Below are 12,135 nucleotides of genomic sequence, written 5' to 3'. Positions count from 1 at the left end.
GAGTTTCTATTTATTAAACCAATTTCCTTCATTGTATTAACTCAAATTTTTTATTTCAATGAACTCAAAATTTTAAGGCAACCAGGTTACTTACTTTTTTAAGTTAAACCAACATTTTTTTTAAAGTGTAGTTGGTTGTTAGCATGCATATTACTACACTGTAAAAACAAAATTTAAAAGTAAGTTATAATTGTGAGTTCGTTAAAAATTAAACATTTGAGTCAATAAAATGAACATTTGAGAATCGACATCACCCTTTATTCAAATATTATTAAAAGATTTTGTAAGCATATTGCGTAATTATGTTTTATTTGTAATAATGCAGTGAGACATACAAAATTGTGCTATTTTCATGATTTATCACAAAAAATATTTATATTTATGTGGTTCAGATACAATAATATTTTTGAGTTTCTATTTATTAAACCAATTTCCTTCATTATATTGACTCAAATTTTTAATTTCAATGAACTCAAAATGTTAAGGCAACCAGGTTACTTACTTTTTTAAGTTAAACCAACAATATTTTTTACAGGGTTATTAGCATGCATATTACTACACTGTAAAAAAAAATATTTAAAAAGGAAGTAACCTGGTTGCCTTAAAATTTTGAGTTCATTGAAATTAAATATTTGAGTTAAAACAATGAACATTTGAGAATCGGCATCACCCTTTATTCAAATATTATTAAAAGATTTTGTAAGCATATTGCGTAATTGTTTTATTTGTAATAATGCAGTGAAACATGCCACATTTTGCTATTTTCATGATTTATCACAAAACATTTTTTATTTATGTGGTTCAGATACAATAATATTTTTGAGTTTCTATTTATTAAACCAATTTCCTTCATTGCATTAACTCAAAATTTTAAGGCAACCAGGTTACTTACTTTTTAAAATGTACAGTGTAGAATATTAGTACTTATAAAGCACATATTAATGCATTATTCGGCATGAACATGCATCCCTTAATCCTAAACTTAACAGCACTAACTATTAATAAGAAGTAACCGGGAGCTTATTGAGGCAAAAGTCATAGTTAATAGTGTGAATTTGACCTACAAATGTTATGGCATTTTCTCACATGCAGGAAAACTAATAGTTCTAGATTGTTTTCCATCATTTCTATTTTGACAGACACCATTGCAAACGTATTGCGTGTGTGTATTCTGCATACAGTATCTATATATTATGACATGATGTGGCGTGTTCACTTTTGGAGCAAGTCATTGTAAGTGTAACTCATTTATCCAATAACCGTAAATGAAATGGTAAACTATGTGTGAACTTTACACTGAGTCAAATGATTCCTTCCTCTTGAAGTTATCTCATAAGCCTGCACGAGATCTCTGGAGATAACACACAGTCGCATTGTCGCGCAACAAATCCTTAATTACAGAAAGGGGGATCGGGTGACTCCGGCATCCAATAGCGCGGGTCTCCAGGCGGCGAGGGGGTCTTTGATCAAGAAAATCCAATTATTTGTGTATATACATTTCCCACATAGTGATTACTTCATTAATTGTCCCGCCTTTATCCCCACCCGTCCCATCCCCCACTAATAATCAGCCCTTTTATCCAGACCAACAAACACACCATAGGAGCTTTGTGTGGATTCAGAGGATTTGCTTCCCCCTCTCAAAGAGCCGCTCTTCTTTGATGATTGGGCAGCGGCGAACTTCAAAGTCATAAATCTCACTCCTGACTGGCTGGCGGCCCACCAAAGTCCTTATCAAATCCAAAGAAGTGATCCTTCACTCCCTCAGATAGTCCAGGGATAGCTGGAGGAGAGGAAGCGACGCGACCGCGCACTTTCCGCGAGAAGACGCTCAAGTATTTTCCGAAGAACTGAATTTGGCTGCTTTAAATCGGGAAGCTCGAGGAACTCGAGGAAGTGTTGCCATGGCAGCTGTGGCTGTGCTGAGGAACGACACACTACAGGCATTTCTGCAGGTTCGTGAAAAAAAGTTGGAGATATTGTTGAAAATCATGTATTTTGTTAAAGCGCGCGCGGCTGCCTGAAATAAACTGGGCTTGTTTGACGAGAACAGCAAACGTTATTCCGCGAACGATTATTTCATATTTAACACTGAGCAAACGTGTGCACATTAAAGAATGCTGTTATTACACCGTTTTCAGTTGGATTTTCATCATCTGTAATGAAATTCTGTGGTAAAAAGTGCAATAAAAACTCTCTGTAGGTAAAACGCTTCATTTTGAATTTGCATTTAAACTTAGATTTAGTGTGTTGGGGTTTGTTTAACAGTGTGTGATGATGTCAAACCTAAATGTCTTTTTTTACTTGATATTGATTCTAAACATATTCACAGAAGTCATGCAAATTGAAATAATAATAGTCTTGTGTCTGCACAGTGCTTTAATTCCTTCATAAACCCTGTCATTGTGGTGCAAAAACTTGCCCCAAAAAAGTTCTAAATGTTTTCCGTGACTCTTTCTCACGATCCAGGATCGCACTCCGAACTCCTCGCCGGAAAACACCAAGCATTCTCCTCTGGCGCTTTTAGCGGCGACGTGTAACCGGATCGGTCATCATCACGGATCCACTCCCACGGACTTTATCCAAGTTCCCTACGACACGACCCTCGGGTCGCCGTCACGGATTTTCCACCCGTGGAGTAACGAGGCCAATCACCAGTCGGCGCTTTCCGGCAATTCCTCCTTTGGACTATCCTCGAAATCTCACCTGCAGGGCTCCTACGCCTCCCACCACGAGCTCCCGCTGACCCCTCCGGCCGACCCCACCTACCCTTATGATTTCTCTCCGGTCAAGATGTTGCCGTGTTCCATGCAGTCGCTGCAATCCGCCTGCCCGCCGACCTACGTGCCCGCCGTCACCTACGCAGCGCCGGCCCCCATGTCCGGTTTCGTCCCGGGACACTCGGGCCTGGTCCATCAGCAGCAGAGACAGCTGTCTCCGAACCCCGGGGAGGATATACCGTGGTGGAGCCTTCAGCAGGGGAACCACGTCAGCCACCCGCCCACCCTCGGCCCCCACCGCTTCCCCATCCAGAGGGGTCTGGTGCTGGGACACACGGACTTTGCACAGTACCAGACCCAGATCGCAGCCCTCCTCCACACCAAATCCCCCTTGGCCACCGCCCGGCGCTGCCGCAGATGCCGGTGTCCCAACTGCCAGTCGTCCAGCTCCAGCGACGAGCCGGGGAAGAAGAAGCAGCACATCTGTCACATCCCCGGATGCGGGAAAGTATACGGCAAAACCTCCCACCTGAAGGCGCACCTGCGCTGGCACTCGGGAGAGAGACCCTTCGTGTGTAACTGGCTCTTCTGCGGGAAGAGCTTCACCAGATCGGACGAGTTGCAGAGGCACCTGAGGACTCACACGGGGGAAAAGCGCTTTGTGTGTCCGGACTGCTGCAAGAGGTTCATGAGGAGCGACCATTTGGCCAAACACGTGAAGACGCACCAGAACAAGAAGAGCAAAAGTCACGAAAAGACTGATTACGTGAAACGAGAAGACCTGAGAACCGCGTAGTGGACCGGGGCTGAGCGTAGACTAGTGCAATACAATCTTCAGGATCCTAATGAAGTGGAAAACAAAAAGTGTTTATTTTTGCATCGAAAAGGGAGTCTTTTATTTCCTGGACTTGTAAATATGATTTTCAAGTCGTTCTCGGTTCCTAAAGGAACCCTGGAAAAAACGCTTCCTCAAAACATTAACACGTTTCAGCTTGTGTTAAGATCTCTGTCTTCGGTGGAAGATTTCTTTATCCTGTAAATATATATCGATAGCTTTTGTTGAATGAAAGTGTCAGTTTTTCGCTCCTTGTGGGGTGTTTTAGCATGCTGTTAAAAACCATCTGTTAAACATTTCAAAACGATTGTGTGAAAATAAAGAACATGACCTGTTGTACATGCCACTGAAACATAAGACGGCGAGGTGGATAGATTTCTCTTTTTTTGGAAAGGGAGAAATGTGTGTGTGTGTGAAACGCTCAACAGAGAAACGGTGAAACTCTGTTGGGCTGGTCCAGAATCGAGCACTGTGAGGTCCATCACTTGTTAGGATGCGTAGAGTTCTCCAAAGGACGCCGTTTGATGATCTGAAGTTAGCAAAAATGACAATAAAGCAAACGTTAACTGACGTCAGCTGTAGATTTCTGTTTTTCCTGTCACGCATGAGCATTTCGCAGATGCTGTCGGTGTTTGATATGCAAAATATATAAACACAACCCCTCGAGCTATCAAAACAGAATGTGTGTGTCTGTAAGAAATGTGTTCTGCGCTAGATCGAAGTCTCCAAATGAGTGAAGCTGTATGGCAGATGTGTTGCTCTCATGCCATCTAAAGTTCATGTTATACCATCTATAGAATATCAATGCAGATTTTGATGTGCTCGCTCTCAGATCCTAATGCTGTTTTTTCTGAATTGAAATCAAATCGAGTCAGTTTTGAACCTCAATATCAATGCGTTTCTATTTTTACTAAGTGGTTTCTGGCAGATCGCTCTAAATAGAAAGAGAATGATGGGAATAATGAACACATGTCTGAACTGTTCTGACAATTTTGCACATTCAAAGTAAACATTTGGTCATTAAGTGAGGTTTTGGAACATGTTCATATTTACTACGACTTTTGCCTCAATAAACTTCTTATTAATAGTTATTAAGGTAGTTTTGTAGTGTTTAAGTTTAGGTGTTGGGTAGGGGGTGTAGAACACACTCTAAAAAATGCTGGGTTAAAAACAAGCGATTGGGTTGTTTTAAGCAAACATTTAACCCAACCGCTGGGTTAAAAGACCCATTCACTGGGTTAAAACAAGTCCATTTTCAATCCAACTTGGGTTGTTTTTAACCCAGCATTTTTTAGAGTGTATGGTCGTGCAGAATAAAATGTGCTTTATAAGCAGCTAATATACTACTAATATGCATGCTAATAAGCCACTAGTTCATAGCAAGAATTGAACCCTAAAATAAAGTGTTACCTAGGTTAATTATTATCATTTATATGAACTTGCATGCATTGACAAATATGTTTAATTCATGACAACATCTGCAACCAGCTTTGCTAAGTCAGATTGGATGTATGAATGAAGCGTGTATTAATGATATTTGGAAGGGGCTTTTTTGCACCTAGTCTTTGCATTCTTCTCCTGCAACAGCGCCTCCATTGGTAAATCCCGGCACAAATCACTAAACGCTTCTCTAATGTTTGCCCACTTGTGTTTAGAGGATCTGGCTATACTACTGTCAGCAGCTCAAATGTGTTCAACACTATAGCTGTGTCTTCAGATGAGTAAGAGCAAATACAGCGACACACTGCTTTAATCATCTGAATGGCAGATGTAATAGTTTCAGTTCTGCATAACATGCAAAAGGTATTAATATTCAATAGAAGCATAGTTATTTTGTGGCTACAGATGAAACGTTGTACAATCAAATTCTATTCAGATTCATAAAACCGCTTTCTCCTTGTGTTTGAGTTAAAGTTTCTGACAGTTGGGTGTTTTGTAATGTGCTCCTCAAATGTACTTCTGTATCCTGAGAAAAAAAAAGGTCATATTTTTAGTTTACGGTCCAGGTCTCACTGTTAACTAGTTGCTTATTAGCTTGCGTATTACTAGGATATTGGCTGTTTATTACTGAAGCACATATTAAAGCCTTATTCTGCATGACAATATCTGCATCCATAATCCCCCAACACCTAAACTTAACTATTAATAAGCAATAATTAGGAGTATATTGAGGCAAAAGTCGTAGTTATCAGGGAAAATTGGACCCTAATCTAAACTGTGACTAAAAATATATATTTACTATAAATTTTTAATATGAATATAAAATATAAGCCCTAATTCTAGCATCCAGGCTCACAGTACTAATAATAAAAAGGGTTTTTAATGCATTTTATCAGAACAATCTCATGTCTGTGCTGGTTTAGTTAAGTGCAATCATTTACTGGATCTTCCTACATAAACATGAATGAGCTAAATATTTTTACAATCACATTCTGAATTATGTAAATAGGAAAAGACCTAATATATATAAACTTAAATATGTTATTTAAAGACTAGCTTTAAACTGCATTGTTAAAACAGTCATCGTAATGAAGAGTTTTTTGTCAACTTGGAATTGCTTATTTGAATCATTCAGACATTCTTAGTCGTCTCTTCACATTCATTCATGTTTGTAAGTGCTTTCTTCCCAGAGTGACACACTAATACATGTTCAGTAAGTTAGGCCTTAAAGGAATAGTTCACCCAAAAATAAAAATGAGCCCATGATTTACTCACCCTCAAGTCATCCTAGGTGTATATGACATTCTTCTTTCAGATGAATAAAATGTGAGTTATATTAAAAATGTTCTGGCTCTTCCAAGCTTTATAATGGCAATGAATGGTTGTGTCGTTTTTGAAGTCCATAAAAGTGCATCTATCAATCATATAACTGCTCCACACGGCTCTGGGGGGTTAATGAAGGCCTTCTGAAGCAAAGTGGCGCATTTGTGTAAGAAAAATATCCATATTTAAAACTTTATAGACTAAAATAACTAGCTTCCAGAGGTCAGCGGTACGCAAGTTGACTTGCATTAAAAGAGTAAACCCTATAATAGAGTAATATTTTTCTTACACAAACACATCACTTTGCTTCAGAAGGCCTTTATCAACCCCCCGGAGACGTGTGGAGCAGTTATATGATTGATAGATGCACTTTTATGGACTTCAAAAATGACACAACAAGTCACTGCCATTATAAAGCTTGGAAGAGCCATGACATTTTTAATATAAGAAAGAAGAAAGTCATATACACCTATATGATCTGAGGGTGAGTAAATCATGGGCTAATTTTCATTTTTGGGTGAACTATTCCTTTAAGGGATAGTTCACCCAAAAATGAACATTCTGTCATCATTTACTCACCCTCAAGTTGTTCCAAACCTGTATGAGTTTCTTTCTTCTGCTGAACACGAGAAGATATGTAGGTAGGTAATAGTTGATGAACCCCATTGACTCCTATAGTATGGGGGAAAAATACAATAATGATTAAATATCTGTTTTAAATCATTTTAATTAATTAAATAATGTTTTAAATATCTGAGCTGTTATGCATAGCATAAAATGACATGATAAAAGCACAGTATTCCATATTGTCATCTGTGGCTTTTTGTCCCATTTTACGCCTTTGTTGCATGGTGTCCACATACGTGGACAGTTAAATAAAATAAATAAAACTGAATTTTGTAAAAATTAAAATGGATTTCAATTTTAGCATCATATTAAAGTAATAAAAAGAATCTTTAAAAAATCTAGATAATGTTTTCCATAATTCATGCATGAAAGGGTTAAAACAAGCAAAAATATCTGCCAGTGGGGTAAAAAAAATAATCTTATTTCTGTTTGGGACAGAAACAAGAAACAAGATTTCAAATCAGAAACAAGATTGTTTTTCTTACTGCATTATAGTATATTTGTAGTGTACTAAAAACATACTCAAGTACATTTATAATGCATTTAATAGTACGTATTTTTCACCTGGGACTGGCAGATACTTTTGCTTGTTTTAACTCACTTCATTTTGGTTTTATTTTCAAGAAAACAAGAAAAAATATGTCATTTTACTTATCTAGTAAATGCATCTTGATTTAAGAATTTTTAGATATTTAGACTAGAAACAAGACAAAAATACTACTTTTTTTGCAGTGAAATAACTGTATTTGGTTATAATGGATGGTCAATCAATCATGTTGTTACTAAATTACCACACTGCCAAGATGAAACTTAGAGTATTTGTAATGGACCTTTTTCTATGTACATTTTTTTTTTCATATACACATGTATAACGCTATATATTGTTTTGTATTACCTTTTTGGTTTTTTTACTTAATTCAGTACATTTCAGTTAAAAAAATACTAAAAAATGAAAACTGTTGTGAGGGTGTTTCTAAAAAGACAGCAAATCTCTCTCTTCTGGCCAACATAATCAATCTCTCTCTTGGAAAATCATGGAAACCTTTATTTTGCTGTTGGAGCAAATGCAAAAAAAGTATTTTCGCTGTCATTTCCTGTTCACCGCTACAGAAGTTTACACAACTTTGCTTGAGAACCCCAGAAATGTAAAAAAAAAAAAAAAAAAAAAAAAAGTGTCCATGTGTCTCTATCGGTCTTGATTCACACACAAAAAAACATGCAAAGTGCTGAAGTAGAGATGTCAGTTTTGTTTTGACTGGCGTCGTGCTATAGAATAAATGATAACTCAAATGAAGGAATATGTCCCATTGTGAAGTGAAGAAACAGTTTCTGAAAGATCTGCACCAAGTGCCTTTTCAGGTACGGCGTAACACGTCTCAGTGTGCCAGTGCACCAGCGAGCGGTGAATTCCCACCGGGCAGAAGGGCTGTTCCTCTCTCAGACTCAGAGAGCGAGATATGGTCAGGCTATCACAACAGCACATGTGGCTTTGCATGGAGGGACTGCTGCAGGGAGTTTGTGTTTAAGCCTCACCGTGACCTGATCTGAATGCCACACTCTGATCTTCCTTTGATGTGAGTCTGTTGCAAGTCTGGCAGAATCAGCCATTTAGACACACATACTTAAGCATGCATACTTGAAATCTAACATGTGCTTGTTTATTCGAGAGTATTAAATGTGAGGGGGGAAATAAATAAATAAAAATAATACACCCAGGCCTAGCTGAGCATCAAAGGTTGTTTGGAGTGTTTAAGAGCATCATTTATGTCTGAGAATGAAGTGACACTTTGCTAGATTCTACCTCAGCGTCCCGTGCACCTTTACCCTTTCTTTCCTTTCTGTGAATCACTGAGATACAAGATGCTGTGCTATAGTGTGACTTAACTGCCTAAATGCTTTTCTAAAATGGTTACTACATGTGAAATATTACATATAACACATCTTTTAAAACATTGTATTAAGCTAATTGACTGAGTAGCATCCTCGGACTAAAAGATAGAGTTCCTGTGCATGTTTTTGAGCATTATGGCTAGAACGCTGTATTGACCAATCAGAAGCCATGGCCAGGATTAATCTTAAATTCATTTTAAAAATAATTGTAAACAGTTTGTCTGATAAACTAATAAACGTACTGCTATCTTAGACTGAAACTGAAAAAATAAAACAAGTTACCTTCGGAAAGGACACAAATTAAATCAATCAAATTACTCATGTAACACTACATTTTTAGATACTGTATATAAAAATGACTAATGCACAGCACACTGACTCATGGGGACTTGTGTCACCGTGGGAACCTAAATTGAGTTCCCATGAGGAAACAGCTCATAAATAATGCAGAATTAATTTGAATATGGAAAAATGCTGAAAGTTTTGTGTGATGGGTAGGTTTAGGTGTAGGGTTAGTGTGTGTTGTGTGTGTGTGTGTGTGTGTGTGTGTGTGTGTGTGTGTGTGTGTGTGTGTGTGTGTGTGTGTGTGTGTGTGTGTGTGTGTGTGTGTGTGTGTGTGTGTGTGTGTGTGTGCGTGTGCGTGTGCGTGTGCGTGTGCGTGTGCGTGTGCGTGTGCGTGTGTGTGTGTGTGTGTGTATACGATATTAAAAAAAGTACAGTTAACTTGAATGTTTAAGTACTTTCACTTAAATTACATTAAACTGAATTAAAAATGAGTTGAATCTTGTTTAACTTTTTAAATTGCTTAACTTATTTTGATAAGTTAAAGCAATGTAAAAACATATGCTGTCATAACCTATTGATTATATAATTTTTTACAGTATATACATCTTTTTTTCATATATATATATACTATTATTATTTTCAGTTACATGAACTACAGATTTCCCCATAGCTATGAAATCTTTACATTAACATCGCTGAGATTATCATTATCACTACTTGATGATTTTTGCTTGATACCTAGTGTGTCAGGGTTTTTATATATTAAATGGTGACAACATTTGCATAGAAGAATCTGTGCAAATGAAGACTGAGCTTTGCACACAGCTACTAATATACCAGCGCCATCTTGCGGCGACTTGTGGGTCTGAGTCTAAATGTGATCATCTTCTGCTTCTCTTTGAAACTGCGGTTCATTATCTTTCAGCAGCGGTAGTTACAATCCACAGGCCTATAGTTCCACTAGAGTTGACGTTACTGAAGAATAAAACAGCGTCTCACACCCATAGATCTACTGCTAAATCAAATCAAACAAAAGAGTATTAAAAGTTTTCTTCATTTTGTAATGACCTCCAGTGTCTATGGAAACACGTTTGATAGCAGACAAATAGCTGCGCTGCTAAAAAAAAAAAAAAGTTTTCAAAAAGACCAATAAGGGTTTGTCTTTCCAAGAAATAATTATAAATATATATTTCTTTAGACTGCAGGTGCGGTAGAACCCAAAACACCAGCATGGTTATCCGAGGACCCGGCCAGAGTTCACAGAAGAGGCTCCTTTGATTTGAGGAACCATTGAAAAAACACGACGAGCTCTCCGTTTGACTCTCTGGAGCTCAGTGAATGTTTGCTGTGTTGTGTAGAGATGGACGGAGGAGCTGTCCAGCTGCTGAAACCTGACATGATGTTAATATGAAACAATCTAGCCAGCAGTTTTATATTCCTATACAGTCGATGCATCCTATCAAATCACACAAACAATGTTTAGGGGAAATAATGCTTCAGGAAATCTCATCACCTTCCTCGGTGAATGCATGCGTGAATATGTGTGTGTGTGAAGCAGAAGTTTCTTCATTAATTGAACGCTTGCTGCCACCATGTGGACTTCTTCTTCAACATCAGTCTCGAACGCATATCGTGGCCAACATTCAAGACTAAAACTTCTGAGACAAGACCCTCTCCTTTCAAGGTTCTCTCATAAACACAGGCTAAACCTCCACGCTCGAGGCTGAGGTAGCATTTCGCTCATTATAAACATAACCTGTCCGAGAACACGAATAAAACATCACATTTAGTGTCCTGCAAGAACTGTTGTCCTTGATGTTTCAAGGTCAGAGTGACACAGCGTCCTCTGAAGCGGCGTGTAATGTGTTGTGTTGTGTGTGTGTGTGGCTGTTGTGTTCAACTTGGAAAGTGTTTGTTCGTGACTTGCTTTCTCATTTAAGCGCAAAGTCCTGCGGGAACGTGGCAGAGCTGTCGTAATGCCCGCGCTTCAGTGGACATGAGATGTGTTTCAGAGCCAGTCTGAGGTTGTGGACAGGTTCGAGGATTGCCGACCGTGCGTCTGCGCGTGCAGCATCGAATAAACCGGCGATTTACGCTCTGGCCAGCAGCGAATAAAAACACTGCCGGTCAGGTCATCGCGATCCGTCAATGAGATTTTTGAGCTGATTTTGGAGGAGTGACTTGCGTGGAGATTTTGGATACTGTTGCGATTCTCTCACCAGGTAAGCGTCTTCTTTTACTTTTAAATGTTTCTGTTGATCATGTCAAGCAAAAGCGTAAATTATTCATCTAACAGGTGCTTCACAGGTGCGCAGTGATCGGTAAATATGTCTGCGGGTTCTCTGAAAATAAATATATTGCCTATTTGAACCCAATCCATATTGCATAAGGACATAAAATCAGGGTTCTATTAACCTTTCAACGGTCATCCATTTCAATCATCCATATGTCATCTGAATTGGGAAATCAATATGCACCATTTCTTAATCAATGCTTACATGGTTGGGCTATTAATCAAGACAATATGCGATTTCTATTGGCATGATGATGAGTAGCCAAAACCAAATCCATTTCTGTGGAAGAAACTTTCAGAGCCCTGTTTCAGTTCACAGGTATTATTTCGATGCAGACTGATACAGTCTTAAAATGTGGGGGGTGACACTTTATTCGACAATGTCCTTGTTTCATATGTTACATGTAGGCTACTAGTAATAACAGTCAATTGAATTATGCATAATTACATGCAACCAAATCCCAATACTACCCTAACCCTATAGTAAGTACATTAATTAGTACTTAAATATATAATTACACTGTAATAATGACACCTAACAATGTTCCCCCAAAGAACCTTTCAGTGAACAGTTCCTAAAAGAACCAATTTTCTTTCTTAGTTTAAAAAATCTAAAGAACCTTTTGTGCAGTGGAAGATTCCCCATGGGTGTTGAAGGTTGTTCGTGGAACCACAGATGCCTATAAAGAACCTTTATTTTTAAGAGTTCTTCTCAATAAAAC

General features: G+C 38.2%; 1 protein-coding gene across 1 annotated transcript; it reads left to right on the top strand.

Annotated features, from left to right (window-relative positions):
• Nucleotides 1-1,772: 1,772 nt before the first annotated feature.
• Nucleotides 1,773-4,124, top strand: sp5a (Sp5 transcription factor a). The gene is made up of 2 exons (XM_079820866.1): nt 1,773-1,955; nt 2,470-4,124. Exons 1-2 carry the CDS (start codon nt 1,905-1,907, stop codon nt 3,514-3,516), a joined length of 1,098 nt encoding a protein of 365 aa, XP_079676992.1. The 5' UTR covers nt 1,773-1,904; the 3' UTR covers nt 3,517-4,124.
• Nucleotides 4,125-12,135: the final 8,011 nt, after the last annotated feature.

This window comes from Gobio gobio (genome assembly GCF_949357685.1).
Source record: "Gobio gobio genome assembly, chromosome: 7".
Classification (NCBI taxonomy): domain Eukaryota; kingdom Metazoa; phylum Chordata; class Actinopteri; order Cypriniformes; family Gobionidae; genus Gobio; species Gobio gobio.
Note: the sequence above shows the minus strand (reverse complement) of the source record. Positions and strands in the feature narration are given on the sequence as shown.

What these genes read in the sequence shown, in the direction of transcription:
- sp5a (XM_079820866.1), top strand. Translation starts at nt 1,905, where the DNA reads ATGGCAGCTGTGGCTGTGCTGAGGAACGACACACTACAGGCATTTCTG. An exon ending in CACTACAGGCATTTCTGCAG is followed by an intron (nt 1,956 to 2,469) that starts GTTCGTGAAAAA and finishes CTCACGATCCAG; the next exon opens with GATCGCACTCCGAACTCCTC.